The sequence below is a fragment of the Molothrus ater genome, chromosome 5 (genome assembly GCF_012460135.2).
Source record: "Molothrus ater isolate BHLD 08-10-18 breed brown headed cowbird chromosome 5, BPBGC_Mater_1.1, whole genome shotgun sequence".
Lineage (NCBI taxonomy): Eukaryota > Metazoa > Chordata > Aves > Passeriformes > Icteridae > Molothrus > Molothrus ater.
The window spans coordinates 28,463,406-28,483,693 of record NC_050482.2 but is presented as its reverse complement, the minus strand read 5'-3'; the positions used below and the strand labels follow the sequence as shown (position 1 = coordinate 28,483,693).

Below are 20,288 nucleotides of genomic sequence, written 5' to 3'. Positions count from 1 at the left end.
CATACCCAGTTTCAACTGAGCAATATGCTTTAAAAGCATCAATTCAGTGTTAATGAGCAATTAAATTAGAAAAAGTAGTGCAATGCTGGAACAAAAATTAGTCATTTTGAACTAAGGGGTTCTGCCCAAAACAAGCTATTGCAATTCTGAGGCTTACCTGTCATTTCTAGAACACCAGTGCTATTGGCTTTTCCTCGGTTATTTTCTGCAAAACAGGTGTAGCGACCTTCATCCAGCTTTGTGACATTGATAATTTCCAGGCTCCCATCATCCCAGATACGTATGCTATGGAAAGTGCAAGAGAAATTAAATTTCCTATTAGAAAGCAATGCTTCCTGTAGAACTGTAGTAAATGAAAGAACAAACCAGAAAAATCATTTGCAAGCTCACATCTAACTACTGGATTTATAAACACACCTGCAGTAAAAAATGTTTAAAGAGACAGTGGATTAGACTGAGACATTAGATCTAGACATCAATCTCAGATTGCGGGAGCAAGAGAACATACTTCTATTCACTTGTACTCATTCAAGTATTTTTCTTAGAGTTTTATGGTACAATTCAATTCTTAAATCAGACTGGGTAAAGTTGGATACCCTGCTAACTCCTTAAATCCATACTGCCAGCAACATTTTGGCATATTATTTTCCTGAAGTTACACATTCTCCTGGCCCTGAAGTCTGAAAAATGGAGAATCATCCTATGAGATAGGCAGGCAGATACATAAGGTTACACTTTTAAAGCCGAAAGTGTTCACTGACAGTCGATACTAACCGGCTCCCATTTACAAGCAATTCTGTTCCTTTGCTCCAGGAGAATTTTGGCTTAGGAGCAGCTTTAGGCTTGCATTCAATGATTACACGCCCCCCTTTAGCTGCTAGGATTTTCTTCTTCATAGGGTTAAATTCAAAAGTAGGAGGTGAAGCTGAAAGCAAAAATTAACACAAATACTGCTGTTAGTGATTTTACTGCAAAACAGAATTTGTTTCCAACATACAATAAAAGACAGAACTACTGAATTGTTTACAAATGTTCATTATGCAGACTAGTGAGAAAAATATTAACAATACAGAGATGTACTTGAAGTATGTGCTGATCTACAAGAGACATGAAAAATCATTACGTAGTTTTGTGCTGTTTTACCCTAGAGGTTTCTTTCTACTGATTTCTGAACTTTCATCTGAGTTTAATCTAACAAGATCAAAGTCCACTGAAAGTTCCTCCCTTTCAAAAGGCCTTTTGATCAGCCCTAATAAAATTCAGATTCCTGGAGATAAATTTCTTTAACAAGTTGCTCACTCAATCATAATTCCAAAGAGTAGTTGGGTTTACTTTTCAGTGGTTTTAACCCTCTCTACAAACTAAAATTGCACCCTTCTTATTCTTTATGGTTTTCTGTTTGGCCAGCTGGCTGTAGGTGCATTCTGAGATGCACAAGAGTATTGAGATGTGACTGTCATAAGCACCACGCTTATGTCTCTGAGGTCAGATCTATGTTTATTAATTTTTCCTTTATTTGAAAGCAGATGAAAGAAAATAAAGCTTTCATTATTTTGCATCTTGGCATATCAGCAAGTTAATTATGTCAGCAAGTGTGTGCACAGCCTGAGGAAATAAGGCTATTGTTTAATTACAGAAGTACAGAGCAAAACTCTGACCAATATCCGCATATTACCAACACTGAATTTTGAAAACGCACATTTAAAAAGTGCTCATTTTGTGTAAATCAAGCTGGTAGTGAGCACATAGTAATGGAAGAACAGTGTAGAATGAAGGATTGTTGTGCAATGGGTTGGGAAAACCAAGAATAGTTTGGTTCTTGGGAAAGTCTGAAGGCAAGTGTGAGATGGAAAGAACAGCAACTACCACAGGGAAATTTAGAAACATACAGCCAGTGCGTCTGCTCTAATGAAATCAGTAAAAACATCAGAAATTGTTTAAAGGCTGAGAACTTTGGATCTGAGAGTCAAACTTTCAACAGGATGCTCCTCAGGAAAACAGTGGACTCGTAACTACATCCAGCCATCAAATGGCATATCTATTTGTGGGCAAAACCAGACATTGTGACTTCAGTGTAAGGGGTTGCAGAAAGCAAAACCAAAGGGGAGAATAAAAATGAAGAGCTTCAAAGGCCAAGTAAGTGACAACATGGTTTCTTAAAAACCAGATTTTATATCACAGAGGAGTGATAATATGTGAGCAAAAATGAAAATGCTTCTTAACCAGTTTTGAAAGCTTAAAAGCTTAGGCTGCAACTCTATGAGCTTCGTACACCTTCAGCACTATCAGTTCCTCTGAGGGGGAGCACCAGGAAACAAGCATTATAAATACAAACAGAAAACATGCCCCACAAGCCGGTAAATTTATTCCTCAAGTTGTTGTCAAAAACCAGCTAGAGAGCTCAAATAAACCCCATCTCACCTAGACTGAGTGAGAGTTCTTAGCTTCATCCTCACAGGAATCTGTTACCAAATAGTACTTGCAAATATAACTGCTATCTTACTCAAGCCTGAAATAGTAAATAGAGAAATAATCCCACTGACCCACAATCTTCAGTTCAGCATTTGCATAAATAATTCCATGCACGTTTTCTGCTATACACTGGTACATGCCGGCATCGTCAAAGGTCAGACTTTGCATTCTTAGTTCACCTTTCCGGAACTAAAACACAGAATCAATAAAATAACAAGATATTAACATAAACTACATAAGCTGAAGAATCCACACCCATCCAAATTCTTCTTTTTTTTTTTTTTTTTTTTTTCCTTTTTCAGTAACATTGGGATCACCTTTTTCTAAAAAAAGAGTCATTGTCATTCAATATTTAAATTTCTGGGAAAGTTCTAGTTGAGTGTCAGTAGAGAAATTTACTCTCCAGTCCCCTGTTATCATATCAATGCACACTACTGATTCAGAAATAAGAAACAAGGAATTAAATTAATTTTATGCACATAAGCTTCATTATGCCATGCTCACTCATCAGTGCTTTCTGTTGTTGCATCATTTTAGAACAGGAAAAAGTCAAAGCAAGTCCCAGTGAGGTAGAAAGTTTTCAGAAGATTCCTCTGAGGGATAGTATAAATGATTTTCTATTATTTGATTTTAATGTAAAAAAGCAAAAACCAGTCAATCAAAATAAGGTAGTTAAGGTGGGGTATTTTGTAAATGTAGATGTCAATCAGTTTTTGAAAGATCATGTTAATGTGTTCTGTTTTCTTGAAAAAATGAAGCTGAAAGCTTTAACTCTTGTATCTAAGAGCACTGGAGTGCATGGAAGATGAAGAGAATAGTACTTAGTTGAAAAGAGAACAGATTAAAGGAAGCATATTTTCTGACTATTTTATGTGAAAATGCTTTAATCAGATTTTATACAAGGAATCTTTGTTGTGCTCTAAATGAAAGGCCTAATTACAAATTATCTGATTTAGAAACAAATTATATTTTCAAGGCAATTAACATTTCTGCTATCTTTCATTTGGAAATCATCTTATCATCATAGTAACACACAGCATAATATTCTGGTGTACTACTGGAGACTTGCACACTGTGTTCTGCAATCCAGTATGCAGATTTTGTTAGTGAAAGCCAAGTACAGTGGGGACCAGCAAGTAACTCACTTGTTAAAATATTTGTTTGCAATAACTACCAAAGCTAGACAAAAGCATTGTTTTTCCTGGTTTAAGTCACCTCCATATAGCAGATGGTGGTATCCCTGCTCTGCCTCCAACATCATACATTCTTCTTAAGATATACAGTCAAAAACCAAAATGCCTCATTGTCTTTTTTGTTTGTTTTCCAAGAGTCACTACAGCTCAGCAGACGCAGAGCTGCACTGTGCCCTCGTATTCTCTTGTTTTTTTAATGGCTTTTCATGTAGTGTAAGCACTAGACTTTGAATACACTGTTGGAATGCCTGATAAGGTTTTTCCCAGAGAAGTTGTGGATCTTCCATCCCTGGAATTGTTGAAGGGCAGGCTGATGGAGTTCTAAGCAACAAGGGCTAGTGAAAGGTGCCCCGGTCCACAGCTAAGGGGTTGGAACTAATAATCTTTAAAGCACCTTCCAACACAAACCATTCTATGATTCCAGGATACTAGGAGAGAAAATTTACTTTGTTTAAACCAAATATCCAATGTAATAGAATTAAATTATCAAACAGTACTTTAAACTTCTTTTAAACATCACCTAAACATTTGCAACATTCTTTGTCTAGAAAAAATGTGAACAAATACAGGATAAAGACCACTGATACTTTAAAAAATAACCTCTATTTTCATATCTCCACTGACTATTTTCTCTTCTATTTTTAAAGACACATTCATGTTTAATGTGGTAAAAAGGATTAATTTTGAAGAAAAGATGACATTTTTTATCCAGAGTGAAGAGCATTTACTTAAAAAGGACTAGAGAAAAAGGGATATCTACCTCCTAAACATGTGGTCAAAAGTTAAGTTGATAAGTCAAAGCTGAATACTAAACAGCCTGAAGAAATAGGAGAAGATTGAGATGAAACTTTTAAAAATAGATTTTAATGCCTCATGCAAGTGGCATCAGGAAATATTTAGATCATTATAATTAATTTTCCTTTAACCTTTTAATAATGCATACTTCAAAACACTGTTTCCATGAGCTAACCACTCAAGTCTGTGTTACCTACAGCAATACACTCACCGAGGCACCATTCTTCAGCCACCTAATTGTTGGAATTGGCTTGCCCGTAGCTACACAAGGCCAGTACAGGTCACTGCCTATATCCCTTTCTGTGTCATTGATATGTTCTACCCACTCAGGAGCAGCTGCAGAATAAAATACATGATACATTGTAAATACAGCACATACATATTTAATTAGCATTATGTTGTATTAATTCCACTGCTTTTTCCATGATACTTAAACAGGAAACTCAAAGTAACGATGATACGTCAGCAATGCACCAGCAGAAAAAAGAAATTTTTGTCTTACTACATAGATTCAGAAAAGCCTCAAACTATTTTTTATGAGAATACAGAATTGAAATAATGGTTCCTGAAAAACAGAAGACAAGATATCACTACTTATATTGATCTGTAGATTATTCTGTGTGAAAATTACTCAGTAGCACCATGAAAATGATAGTTAAATGACATGAAATTGTGCAAAACTGCGTACGTACTGAAAGGATCTCCAAGAAATTACTCTCTTGGTGCAAACAGCATATGTAAGAAATTAATATTGAAACAGCCCAGCATATTTGCTTTTGCTAAGCAAACAAACCAGTTTATTAGCTTTACAAGCAGTAATAACCTTGTCACACTAATTCTGAGTTTGATCTTCTGTAGTTCTAGCACTCAACCAGAGATCTTAACTAAGATGTTCTGTACAGCCAGTGAAAGAGACATAAATCTTCTGAGGGTGCTTCAGATGTTATGTGTGACCTTTTAATATCATGATTTTATGGCACAGACCTCAGACAAGAAGCCAAGTTACTTGGGATGATTTCAGTATGAGCAGTAAGATACAATTTTTAGTTATCTAATTTAACCAAGTGCAAAAAGGGAAGTGAGAGAGAATGGAGGAATAAAGAACTGTGCATAGCTAATAAGACAGAGAGCTAAGACAGAAAACACAAACAAAATAAGAAAAGAAATCCTAACAAACCTAATGGTCTCTTTTTCTTCCAGAAGTTCATTAACTTCAAGAACTATAAATTGATTTAATTTACATTATGCATAACAGGTAACACAGAACTGTCATATAGTATATACCAGCCATCCAACCAGACAATTAATACATAAATATCATGCCTGCCACTTAATGCAAGAATTTTGATTCTACTGTATTAACTTGAACAGCAGTGTATGAGGAATCAACACAGACATCAACTGTGAAAACACAGACATTTCTAACCTAAGTAAAAGCAACACGGATCATCAAGAATAAAATTGTTCTTCCTACCTTGTACATAAACTCTTGCTTGGTGTTTATCTTTTCCTTTATAGTTTTCAGCTTCACACTCATAAAGACCTTCATCTTCATACTGAATATTGAAGATCTTAAGAACTGCACCAGACATGCTTATCTCAGCAGAGGCTGGCAAGGGTTCAAGGTATTTACTCCATCTGAGCTCAGGAACCGGACTTGAAAAGGTACAGTAAAGTACAAATGAGCATGTTCAAGAACTGGCATTTAAACTGCAGACTACAAAAAGAGCATTTGATCATGAAATATTTATTTTCATTCTCTGAAATATGAAAGCAATTCATGCTGTACAATAACTAAAACACACTTACTTTCCAAGAGCAAAACACTCCAGTGTCACGTTTTGTCCCAGGAGAGCATACGTGTCCTTGAACTTCACCTTGATATCAGCAGGATATACTTTTGCTCCTAACATGAAAAAAAAGGTTCTAAGAAAAGGCCTATCAGAAAGTTATAGAGCTAATAAAATTTACGCAGTTCAATAAAACTTTTCTTAAAATTCCAGACAAAATTCTTCTTTAAACTGCAACAGCCTGTCAATTCTTAAAGTCTGACTAAGCACTGAACTTTTACTAGTAAGGCATAAGTGTTTTACTCAGCAACTAGTTATCCTTCTCTGGATGACTAATCCTAACATTTTTAACAGAATTTCTAATTGCTTTTAAAGCATGATGATGTACTCTATGTGTGGGTAGACAAAAACCTGAGTCTGTTTTTTCACAGGCTTTTTACTGGATAGAATATTTTGAATTATTTTGAATTTAGGCTCAATTTTGTCTCAGTAATGGTATGAAGCAGCTAGAGCAAGCATATCTACAGTTTAATGAGTGCAAAGGGATGTCAAATCTCCCTACTAGCAATCCCTGTAGGAATCCTCTTGCAGTTCTAGACGAAGAAGACAGTGTGAATACTGGAATATTTGGTCAAAGATCACTTATTTGAAAATATATTAATTCAATCAGTAATATGGAAAATTGTACAGATAAAAGAGTCACTGAAAAACTGATGATAATTTTATGAGAACCTAGTGACTGACAGTCAGAAGTGGCAAAAGGGAATTTGGTTCCTATTTAGAAAACATGCAGTTCTCCTGCAGAAACGGCAGCCATTAATCCAGTAACACAAAGCCACAGACGTGCCTTAGGAGATTGAATAAGAGACCAAAGCTCTCAGGCCACTGTTGGATGGGAAATTTCATCATGGTAAAAGGATTTTCCTCTTTCATGGGGGATTTTCTGGGGGAAAAGAAGTAAATCCTGAAGCTGTTCATCAGCATTTACATGAAGTTTCTACTTTTCAGCCATACTCCTTTGAACCAATGCCAAGACTAGAAAAGATACTGAAGATTTTGCGATCAAGGGCTTATCACATAAAAAAATGGGGGTTCTGGGGATAAGAATTCTGTTCTCAATGATCTGAAAGGAAATGTGTGAATTAATCAATGGAGATTTCTTTCATAAAGTTTTCACTGTGAATGGGAATGATTTGTACCTCTGCATCTGAAACACCAAGTAACATTGTGCAGCAGCCATTATAATTTGCCATATAATTCTCCTTACAGAAATGAAAGTAGTTATGAATTAGCAAAATTACAATACAAGCAGTTAAAATGCCGTGCATAGTATTTCCAATAAATACTTACGATCAGATTGCGGAATAAGTGGAATAAATTTACTGAATACACTCTTTGTTATGGAAGGGCTGGACACAAAACATGAATAATTGCCCTTATCTGATGCTTCCACATTTGCAATGTAGAGATTGCCATTTGTCTGTGACACAAATCGTCGTTTGTCCAAAGCAATGAACACTGGGAACTCATTTAGAAGCCAGCGATAACTGAGGTCATCTGGAGGAAAACACTTCAGTCAATATTAAAACCCAACACTATCAGCTATTTAAACCACAGAATACTGTCTGTATATAAATCACTTGAGTCTAATTTCTAGGTTATAGATCTTTTCTTCAGAGAGACAGCTATGCAGACAGATTTATGCATGTTTCAGCAGCCAGCTCATTCCTGACTACACTGAACACTGGGGCACTGCTGCTGTCAGTGCAGGTTACTGGGGACCTGGCTACAGTGTGCACACCTTGCCCTGGGCACAGCCATCCCACAGGAACAGACTGGGATGGGATGAGAGAGGCAGCTGGGTCTTGACCTCATGCAACTGAGAAGCTGGGAACTGTTCAGCAGTCTTGTGATTTAGACAAAACCTTAGAACATTTTATCTAGTCATATGTCTTCATTCTTCAGTTCCTTACAATGCTTAAACTGAGCATGAAAACTAAATCATTATTCCATTTTACAAGGTAAAAGAGATGCTAACAGCCAATTTCATCCCTCATGATGGAACTCCAGATGCTTAAGATTATGGGTATAATCCATGCAGAGCTCTTCAGTAGCTAATGATGAGAAAAAGTCCCTTCCAGAGAATAAATAACCTCATCTCTGACCCTCTGGGGTGCTTCAGCTGTTCCATGATTTTAACAGAAGCCCATAACTGTGACAGTGTTCACAGGGGTTTTCAGGTGAGGGAAGAGACGAGAATGTTGACTCTATGTTCAGAAGGCTTGATTTATTATTTCATGATATGTATATTACATTATAACTATACTAAAGAATAGAAGGAAAAGCCTCATCTCAGAAGGCTAGCTAAGCTAAGAATAGAAAGGAAAAGAATGATAACAAAGGCAGCTGGCTTGGACAGAGAGAGAGAGCCAGGTCTGCTGTGACAGGTCACTAAATCCAAACATCCAGACCAATCACAGATCCACCTGTTGCATTCCACAGCATCAGATAACCACTGTTTACATTTTGTTCCTGGAGCCTCTCAGCTTCTCAGGAAGAAAAAATCCTAAGAAAGGATTTTCATAAAAAGATGTCTGCGACACATGACCATAGCACTTGAGGTGACTTTACTAGGTGCAATGAACAGTCAACATATGGTCAGCAAAACACATTCAAAACAGCAACCTAACCTAAATAGTGATTCTCAAGCTGCACAAAAGTTACTGTTTAAGTGAATATAAAGGAAACTTGCAAAAGAAAAAAAAAATTCATCTTTTACTCTTCAGACATTGAAAATGAAGCACTTTGAGCTGACTTACCTGGGTAGTGATAAGGAGGTTCACAAAGGAGCACTGCCCCAACACCTTCTCGCACTTTAACCTCATAACGTTCCTCAGGTGGAAAGGGATCCAGATCTAGTTTTTAAAAAAGCAAGGGGAGGAGAAGAGGGATTTTAACTACAGTAACTTTTTATTATTATCATTACTTTCTGTCCTGTAGTGATTACTATAGAAATACACCAGTGCATGGCAGATAGAAACTTGTTGACCCCTAATGCCAGTTTTGCTTATTTTTCATTACCAATGAATTTTTTGCTATTTTTGTCATCGTAATTTTAAATAGCAGGGAAAAGAAAAAAGTGATGCAAACTTTATCTTTAAAAAATTTGAATGAGTGTTAAGGCACTGGATCTAAAAAGTATGTACAGTATTCTCAGATGGAGTAATTGATGAAGTATCTGAGAGAATGTGGGCTCTGTTCCACAGTTTCAGTAAATTTAACAACAAAACAAAATTACAGCTGGTCAAGACTTTTGAACTATTCTAAATGGTTGTTGACATTTCTCAATCAGTTTATGCATAAGCAAAAGAAAAAAACTTACACTAAAGATCAGACTTTTTCTCTACTAATTTTAGCAACTCAATTCAGTTCTTTAGAAACATTGATTGTAGAAAGAAATGTTTTTATAGGTGATCATTAAGTAGGAGAAAGGAAGAAATACAAAAGTATAAAGAAGAATGAAAGCAGGTACTTTTTTAACAAATATTCATCAGTTTCTAGCTATCTTTTCACTATTCCTTACCTCTTTACCTATTTTAGTTTACATATTGGAACTCTGTATATTAGGGTTCTGTTCAGCATAATTTCTTAGTATACTATCAACATTTAGCTCACGAAGCCAGTGAGCTGGTAGGCAGAAGGCTATTTATTTATTCTTTGGTTCTATTTATTTATTTTGGTTCTATTTATTTATTTTTAATCTATTAGTTTTATTGTTTTTTTTTTTTTATCCTATTGGTTATTCAGGACTGACACGACTGAAACCTGCTTTAGGTATAAATAAATATCCCATAAATGAAATGTTGATGTTTTCTCCATTAAAAAAGTAACAACCTGGACTTCAATTTTTTTTTTTTTCTAGAAAATACCCTGGCTAAATATAGACTAAGACTATATCAACAATGATATGATCCTCATCAGCTCATTATAGCTTCTGACTTTCCCTAATATTTGTAGCCCCACAGTCTCAAAAGTATTATCAGAAAGCTGAACTTTTCACTAAATGTCTGATCTTCTACAGCAAGGAATGAATTCTACTTATGGAGGCCAGTTAAAGACAAGAGGGGCACCAAACCCTTAGTGTCAGGGTACCTAGGGCTTTGTGAATGGGCCCCAGTTGGAGTGGATTCCTTTTTTTTGGGATTCCTTTTTTTATCCTCTGATGATAAAATATATTTGGGGAAAAGTCAACTTAAGTCAAAATAAAACCTAAATCTCAAACACTGTCTTAAAATTTTGCATTATTCCTCATTTAGTACATCGATTTTTTGTAATTCATGTATTTGGTGATATGCAGGGCTGTACATGTACATGTCTTCTCAAGACAAGCTCATGACTGTCAGAAGTTGACAGAAATTTCCTGCAGCAGGGTTTTTTCACTGTAGCCTAGGAGTCAGGGCATACTTTACTAGCAAGTGCTGTGCCTTCCTCCTGCAGCTGTGCTTGCACTGCACCTCATCACCCTATGCCCTCACTCAAGCCTTTCTCCTGTGACTATTCCCCCTCAGGTCCTACCATGATTTTAAAAGAGTCTAGACATTATTTTCTCCAGATCTGGCTCCATTAGTCTCTTCACATAATAATTTAACAACAACTCACTGGGAAGTCTGTTATGTTATGTCAGCTGAATGCTAAAGAATATAAAATGCTTACAAACTTATTTTGTGACAATATCTGCAGACTAAGGCACTTAAGATACTGTTTTTACAGAGTAGTACAGATACAGCACATGTTAGCAGAATACACTGCAGTGTAAAACATTGGGCATTTGTAGCTAACCATAATTTTTCTATATTGTGACATAAACAACAGCTTACATCCAAAACTCAGAGTGGCTTCACTGCTTCTGACAGTTCCAAAAACATTGGACACTACACAGACATATTTTCCAGCATCCCTTGATTTCTCTGGGTTATTGATAACAAGTCTGCCTCCCACCATACTGTACCGCTCCTTTGTCAAATCAATATCCCAGTTGTTGAGTTTCCACCTATTAAAAAAGAAAAACAAGATGTAAGATTGGCCCCAAAAAGCAACCTGGTAAGAAAAATGATGTGAAAAATAACCCATAAATTCTGACAAACTATGCAGGAAGTTATTAATATACTCCTATACAAGTTTTAGGTTTTCCTTCAGCAAGATGCACAGATTTGAACTCCAGAGGTCTTTTAAAAATAGCAGCATCAGTTCTTCCTTCTTAGAGATGTGACATACTTTGTTAAAACATAGTTGCCAAGCAGTAAGAGATGCTTGAGCTGGCTGTGAATGAGCTAGCCAGTCACCAAACACATGGATTTTAAACATATCTCAAATAAATATCTAAGTTCAGACTGGATAAAAATATACTTCCTCTGCCCTTTTAAAGTATGGAGTAACGAGAGATTTTTTTAAACCTGCTGCAGATAATGAAAATGCTTCATAAAACATAACGTGCCAGTAAAGTCAGTGCAAAAGCTGTGACATCCTTCATAAAAGACCTACTTACTATTGGTTCAGTAAATTGCTGGACACTCTTCCCTTAGTTATGGTAAAACTCCACAGTCAATTCACTGAATTTCTGCAATTTTCACTTGAGGGATTAGGAGAGAAACTGGCGGCCCAGTTCTGACCAATTTTTACTTTAAGAAATGTTAAAAAAGACGGAGTGGGTACCTGTGCTTATATTTGTGTCTGTTACTGTGTCCACAAGAGGGAGCCTGTTACCTTAGAAAGGAACTGCCTGGCTCCTATGTGCAAATAGCAAAGATGCAACTTAATTACATTTAAAGATCATTACATTATTTCTGCATATTTTCTTTTTTCATAAGGTATTAGTAATATATTAGTAATATATTTTCATAGGCATTAGTATTTGACAATGATAATACACACACCACCTGTTCATAAACTATTGAAGATGTACCAAAATATGCAGAGTTCTCATTTGGAAGTGGAACTCGCTAAATAAACAAAACAAAAAAAATTAAAAATCAAATTAAACAGAAGAATTTTAAAGATGCAGCAAATAGCATTTTGATCTTATAGAGTTCTAGATATCTCTAAAACTGTCAGTGTTAGAAAAAATAAATATATCCTTTATTCAGAAATATCTAGGTATAAAGGTGCTGAGGACAGCTCATCCTGCAATGAAAATGGTAGGAAGGACTTATTTACCTCTGAGAAGAAGAATTTTGACTCAATAACCAGTAGAGGGCTGAGATGAAGACAACATATTGAGGTATACTAAAAACAATGTGTCAGGAAATAAGAAAAGTGGTCTTATTCTGTACTGCAATTATCATCTCATCACCTATCAGTGCTAATTGTCAGATCTGCTCCTAGACATAGAAGTTCTGGAGGTGCAATGCAATTCTTTGAGAGTGTTTTTGCCAGTTCAGATTTTGCTGAGCCCACAATAGATAATGAAGAATGTCAGAATTTATTTAGAACCTGTAATCTTCTATAGCTGGTGTGTTTACAGTCTTGCAGACAGAGCTGGGGGAGTCTCTGGACCAACTGGAAGGGATGGGGAAGTACAACAAAGGGTATCAAATGCATATGCATTTAGCATATGCAATCTCTCCACATCTTCCAAGCATGGCAAGAGGAAGGCAAAGCAAGGCAACAAAATGTGATATTCACATGGTGCTTCTGTACAGGCAGACAACCTGTAAGCAGATTTTTAAAAGTGGCAATAAAGATGAAGTAAACTCTTTTGATGGATGAATACCATAGTTCACCACAACACTCTATTTAAAATAATAGCAGACTTAATTGGTTTTTCTGTTCTAGAAACCAGTCTGGGAACACACATAAGTGAGTACTGGGGTAGGTCATAGGGTAATTTTCTGAAACGGATCTCATATAAATGCACACCAAAGCATTGCTTTCTACAATAATATCGTTATTGTGAAAGAAGTCCTGTGAGAATCTGTATTAAAACTAGCTGAAATGATTTTTCAGAATGAAGTTTTTCACGTCTTCAGTAGCATAGCTGACACATTTTTGCCCACTGCCCTGCAACACAGAGGATGCAAAACCAACATGGGATGTAGAATATCCAGGTTCAACAATCAGTACTTCTCCTTTCAATGCAAAATAGAATAAAAAAAGTCATTCTGTATCAAAAAGAACAAAGACTCAAATCTCTACTAACCTCAGCCTAAGCTGGAAAGATAACCTCTCAAATTTATTTAAAGGTCACTTTTTTTTTTTAATTCACATATGGAGCAGTATTTCTTTCAGAATATGAAAATATTTAATACAATATACTGTTTTTAATACTGATTAGACATTTTGGCAAATTGAATCAAGGTTGAATCTTACTCAAAAATTGTGTATCTGCGCACTTTTTTCCAGTCTTGAAGACTTCACTCCAACCTTTTAACGCAATCATTTAATAAAACAATTTGAAATAGCTGCTGAATAAAATATTCAAGATTTTTAAATCAAAACAGTAGATATTACCTGTAAGTAGGAAAAGGAACTGCTCGTGCTCTGCAGTTCATTGAAACTTGTCCATCTGAAGATTCTTCTGGATAGATGGTATCAATAGGTTGCTCCTCAAAAACGGGTCCATAACCTTTGTTTCCTTCCTCTGAAAACAGAATAGAATTTCAAATTAACTAGCAGTCAAACTGAAGACAAATTTGCATCACATATTCAAGAATCAAAATGTGAAGGAAAAACAGTGAGTCACCCGAAGTGAAATTCTATGTGCTTCAGCAAAACTGGAGCAGTACAATTTTAAAAAGGTCCTACACTGAAAATAATTTCAGTTTGGACAGTCAAGCACTTAAAGGTGAATAAACGTAAAACAGGTTTCAACACAACCTGTATTTTTAATCTTTATCCTTCATTTGTGGATGCTGTTGTAAAGTTGGTAGGGTCTGCCCACCCTTGCTGCACTCCCTTCTCCTTTATCTCCTCCAAGCATATAAGGTTGCTCTTTGGGGTCTAAGAAGCAAGACTAGCAGCAAAGGTGGAATGTTCTGGGAAAATTCTTCTCAGTAAATCCAGGATGTAACTGGGTTTTTTTTCTGTGAAAACGTCAAATATGCATTCTACATAAAGAATGACTCTGTGAGGAGGCAGTGGATGCTCAATACAGATAAAATTTTGAGACAACACAGTTCTCTTATTCTCACAGGTCTCTACTGAGACTGAAACAACAGTCTGGACACCTGTGAGCAAATTCATGGGAGAACAAATGAACACATGATTGCATGATTGCTGAACCTGAACACAGGTTCACTTTCCATTCAAGTTCAGAGCTTCAAATCCTAGAGATGCCAGAGACTTGTAAAATGACTGCAAGAATCTTCTAATACAAGGGAAACAAACAAAATAAACATAACTTTAATTAATAAGATCCTCAGAGATGGCTGAATAATTTAAATCTAAAGCAATGGTTAAGGATGGAAATTATTTTCAAAAGAAATGGTTAAGGATGGAAAAATCCTATCATTTTGCAGTAGTGTCTGTGCTATCTATAAAAATTTGCTACATATCTTGTAATTTAAAAAATCTTCTCAGATGAGTTATTAAACTGGCAGTGTAAAAGATGAATGCTCTTAAATCAAATTATGACTTTGTACTCATGCCCTTAAAAGTCCTGTGTTTTGTCCTAAAACATTTTAGATTTAATTAGACAGTTTTTAGGAATCGTGTAAAAGAGGAAGGAGTCTCTCTATATACCTAAGGAATGTGAATTATACCAGTGTAAAAATACCACATATCCATAAAATATGCTTTCTGCAGATATCTTTTTTTATTGTTTTTAAATTACCTATTCATAGATGGACACTGGATTACAGTACTAGAAGAAGACTGTTTGCAGATAAAAAGCAACTTCCCTTTTGGCTCCTAATCGATGGTAAATGGTAAAAAAGTCACCATTTGCCTTGATGACAGGAGCAGGTACAGAAGATACAGTTACACTGTGAAATGTATAGTCAGACAACTTAATTTTTAAAAACTATTTCATGCAATGAGAATTCTTTCAAAGAAGCAAAGAAGAGCAGCTAGAAAGGCAGAGATTTTAAACAATGGTCTGTTTTCTTTCGTATTTTAAAGCACAACACAGTATAAAAATCTACATATTGCTAGACCAAAAGAAGAACTAATTTCAGACTGAAAAGGCAAGATTCACATACTTGCTCAGAGACTGGAATGACTAAGCCAGAAACCTGATGGCATGTTCTGTGCAGTTCTTAAATATGAGTACAGAATAACAACAGTCTCCAGCAGCAAATTGCCATATCATATGCAGCTGACTCTTCACCTTAGGACTCAAACGATGTTACAGAGCACTTAGGCATTTCATGGCATGCATTTTTAATGCTGCCAGCACTATTAATTATACTGAGTGAATGCCTGCTTCTCACACCTATCAAATGTGCTTTATAAAGGCACTTCTGCTGCAATCTATTATGAATCTGGTTTCAGGTGTCTGTCTGCACAGAGTAAGATGTGCACACTGAATTTCAGGTATGGCAAACAATAAATCTTTTATTCTCAGCCACAAGACCACACATGGACCAGTGATATGAAACAGCACATGGGAGAAAAGAGAAGAGAAAGGGGCTGTGAAAAGATCTGCAAGAATGTTCACACTTTAAGTGAAGTACCATGACTGTGGGACAAAGTCTGAAGAGTGACAAAGGGAAGACTAAGAGTACAAGGAAAAGCATCAGCTCACTGAAGTTGTGCCTACACGAAAAGTAGAGAAAGAAGAAAACAATAGCTATATTAGGCAAACTGAGGATGTGACGAAGATCACATTTCCTATGTTTGGATCCTGTTTTAGACAAGAGGATGGACCATCTGACCTCTCAAACAATGCCCTATGTTTTGGGTAGATTTCTTGTGATTTTTATTTTAAATTGGAGCAGAAGCTATCACCTGACTATTAGAGGCATTCTTCAGTGAATTCTGAAAACAAGACTCAAACCTTTCAATATTGCTAAAATGCATTAGGAAGTCTGTGAAAAGGTCAAGAAAATCTTTCCTCAACTGATGAGATAACGGACCCTGTATAAGAATCTTTCCCTCTGGAAGGTGGTCATATAATTCATTCTCCAAGTGACATATTCTAATGAGTCTCCTTCTTCTCTGTTTCCTGTGCACCTATCTATTTCCTTGGCACTCAACATTGCCAAAATTGACTGTCTGAAACAGTTGTTGGATGTGAGTATTGATCTACCTGCAAGTGTTGTATCCAGTTCCATATTTTAACATGAGAGAGAGACAAAGATCTGTTGACGTGGTGCATGGCTAGATTAACCTTGAGTGCTAAAGGGTGTTGCACATAAGAGCCCTGGAGTCATTCATTATCAGTTTAACTAAGTTGTCAGGCTCTGCATTAGCCTTGCAAGACCAGAAATCATTTGATATTTAGAAGTAGATCTGTTTTCAGTATGTCAGAGAAATGAGGACCCACCGGTGTCTGAGAAGCTCACGCTCAAAAGCAAGATGGGAATGAGCCAAAGTACCTCTACCAGGCATGCAGGAATACAAAATGGCACTTCCACATTTCTGAGCACTGTGATCACCAAACAAATTATGATTATTTAATTACGAATGTCAGACACTGAGCAGTAGCATGTAATGGTCTTCTAACATCCAAGCAGGGACAAGGTAAACAGGCATTAAGTATATTCATCCACTTCTTTTTTTGGAAGAAAATTATTATCTCTCTTTAGAAAATGTGAATAATTCTGCATGTTGTGATAAAAAGCTTTAAATAATGTAGATTCTAGCCTCCAGTTCAGAAATGCCTTTTTGAACCTACTGTTCTGGAAAATGTCCAAGCATGAATTATTTAAGGTTTGGGGGCTGGATTGTTTCTTTACTTCTGTAAATCATGTGGGAAAAGTTGTACTTGGCATTCATGGGAAGCTTATGTGCTGAAGCAGTAATGTGTTCATATTGAGAAAATTCATAACAGAGTGTCACCATGATGGAGAAGAGAGGGTAAGTGTAAGCCATCAAGATGCTAAAGGCAAATCATTTTCCAAGAGCCAGTCAGCCCTTAAACGGAAAAGGTAACCACTCCAGCACTCCCCGCTTCATATCATATGAAAGATGAAGACTGCCTTTGGGAAAGCTGCCTCCATTTTTCTGGACTCAAAGGAGCAGGAGAATATTGAAGAGCCCCATAGTTAATGATGTAGTTTCTCCTTTACAACAAGTTTCAAGTACAAAAAGCTCCAGCCCCTGGCAGAGCAAGTTTCTCCACCTGTGCCTAACAGAGTACAGTTTTCTGGTCTTCTCATACTGCCAAGAAGAATGTCAGCCAATACTAATTATTGTATTTTAAACATGTTCCCATTTGTGTATTCACTATTTAAATTTTTAGGTGGTTCTTCCTTAAAAATCCAAATGTTAGTTAGGAAGTGACTGAAGACCTTACATGTTGATCCTATGGGAAAGCCAGTGACAGCAAATTAGGGATGAAGCTAAAGTGCAGCAGTTATCCTCCACAATCCCCCCACACAAGCCTTCCTGGTGCATATGAAATACTGGCAGAACTCAGAAATTCAGCATGCTAACAGCATCTCCATGTACTCATCAAAACAACTGTCTTGCACTGAGAGGTTCTGCTTCTTACTGGCTTTCTTGCTTTACCAGCCTTTCTCTGAAGTTTTGGTTCCTAGTGATTTTTGGAAATTTGGCTGCCTAAAAAGCAGAAAGGTTTAGACATTTTCACCCCTGGACTATTGCCTCATTTTGCACATTTCAAGATAGTTTACTAGAGTCACAAGCTGCCTTCTAAGGCATGATCTGACCCAAACTCAGATACTGTCTGGCTCTGCAGTATCAAATCCCAAGGTAAGGTTTCACAATCCTCCACACCAATGGCTCCCATCTTGTTTGTGGGAATCTAAGGTAAAAAGTAGAGCATTTTATGAGAAACATATTATCAGGGGGACATTTTTCACTATTGATTGCTTTCATGGCCAAATGTAATCTACTATTCATTAAACACAATAAAATACAGGGTCTTTGCAGTTTTTGATTAGTCTTTTGGAAGAACAAAACAAGCTGTGGCTGAAGAACAGTCTTAATACTTTTAGCGATAGATTAGAATCCCGACTGAAGACACACTTGAGTTCACTGATTTACCTGGGAAATAGTGGATGACAGAAAAGTTTGAAATTCAGACTTAGCAACAGGACATGAATGTAAAGAGGAGTCAAAGGTAACTTGGAAGTGCATTGGAGAAATGTCAGGGGGAAGGGGAGAAGAGTCAAAATATTATCAGTAATAGGCATGAAATAACTTTTTTGGCAGTGGACTGACAATCACTGACACGTTCCCTGAGGAGTGGTTTGCTGCTCTCATTTGCCTTGCACTACTTAAAGTGCACTCTGAAAAGCAACTCTTGTAACAACTGTCTGTTCCTTCAGTAAGTGGAGACCGAATTATTTATGGGATTTTCACCAGTTTATATCTGCAGGACTACATTTCAAGCACTAATTTACCTGGAAAAGAAATAGTGCTCCTGTCTCATTGCAGAAGATGATCTCTGCCTATACCTCTGATGCCTGTACCTCTGATCCATAAAATCTTTGCTTCCTTTCAGTTAAATAAGTGCACATTCACCACTGATGAGAAACAGCCAGTCAATGCAACAGTTCTCAATTTCTGCCTCTAATTACCACAAAACAGAACTGGCTAAAAAATCAAGGTGTTTACTCCAAAGCACACTCTAAAATTCTAAAAACATATGTATTTCACTTTGGGAAATATTTTTTAATTTCCTGCTGTGAGACAAAGAACAATTTTAAAACAAATAAAACCCCTCAGCTTTTAGAGTCTCAGAATCCCTGTCCTCTCTTCAGGCCCAATTCTAAACATCTCAAGTCAGGCAGCTCAGGTTGCTGGCTCTCTGTTCCCGAACACTTCTAGCTGTTAAAGTCTGAAGGCTCTCAATGCTCAGTCAAATACATTCATACTGAATACTTTCAGGTTTTTTGGCTGGTATCTTTGAACTTGGGGACACCCATAGGGTGAGACTTCTCAAAACAATGTATCTGCAAGCTATCACTTTCCTGGGTCCAGAGCAGTTAATATAATAGTAGGTCTGTTTAGGAAGCATGGATTGCAAAAACCTAGACTACAGAGTCACAGACAAGTTTGCCAAAGGCAATTTATAGAGTAGAACCACCTAGAACTGCAGATCCAGCACCACAAAAGGCAAGAGGAGACAAATATACTTCCAGAGAAAGCGTGTTTTGGTAAAAGGTGCTAAAACAACTTCTTAAATACTCTGCTTTCAATATCTGCTTCCAGTTACCTTGCCTCTTCACTCTGGAACTTGGTCTGCCTTGCTATTTTAATGAGAACTCATGATCTTTACTCAAAAACTGTCCCCAGTTTACACATCCTCCATTACTGCTGACATTGCCAGCATTCCCCTTGATAACATCCTGTGTGAAAGAACACCTCCGAGAACTTCATCACTCTACTTGTGCTCCTTCTTCCTCTTCAGTATCTTTCAATTTTTAACCACACTGAGAACAGTTCCAAGCAACCTGTTATATTTCATCTTGGTTGCAGATACATATTGCATACTGCAGATACACATTTTCTGGATACAATGGCATTTTCATTGCCAAGACATACATTCAAGACAATTAAGCCTGACTGCCAGCAGCTCTCAAACCCATTTGAAATAAGAAACCCTCCAGCAAGATTCAAGTGCTGGGGCTGAGCAAAGACTGCAACATCAGATTTATATAACCTAGATGGGTGCCATAAACCCTAGATGATAGAAGCAGATTTTCTCTCCACTCAAAAGGTTATTTAATGATTTATACAAATTTATTGATTTAATGATTTATGCGAAGTAGAGCAGGTCCAGGAGCAGAGACTATGTGCACTACTCAGCCTTGCAGTAATACACTGGCAGTAACAAACACCCTCTGATTATATAAAACTAGGACTCTTCCACACTGGAGGGCAGGTGCCATACCTTTAGAGATGGTCAGAGGTC

General features: G+C 36.7%; 1 protein-coding gene across 1 annotated transcript in view; it reads right to left on the bottom strand.

Annotated features, from left to right (window-relative positions):
- CNTN1 (contactin 1) overlaps positions 1–20,288 on the bottom strand; it is a 210,486-nt gene that overhangs the window by 54,084 nt on the left and 136,114 nt on the right. The window contains exons 4-13 of the mRNA XM_036400229.2: positions 13,757–13,886; positions 11,128–11,300; positions 9,070–9,165; positions 7,601–7,807; positions 6,270–6,366; positions 5,935–6,116; positions 4,672–4,796; positions 2,544–2,661; positions 775–925; positions 158–285 (exon numbers count right to left, since the gene is read on the bottom strand). Of these exons, the coding sequence (XP_036256122.1) occupies positions 158–285; positions 775–925; positions 2,544–2,661; positions 4,672–4,796; positions 5,935–6,116; positions 6,270–6,366; positions 7,601–7,807; positions 9,070–9,165; positions 11,128–11,300; positions 13,757–13,886 (1,407 nt within the window). The remainder of the gene's footprint in view (positions 1–157; positions 286–774; positions 926–2,543; positions 2,662–4,671; positions 4,797–5,934; positions 6,117–6,269; positions 6,367–7,600; positions 7,808–9,069; positions 9,166–11,127; positions 11,301–13,756; positions 13,887–20,288) is intronic.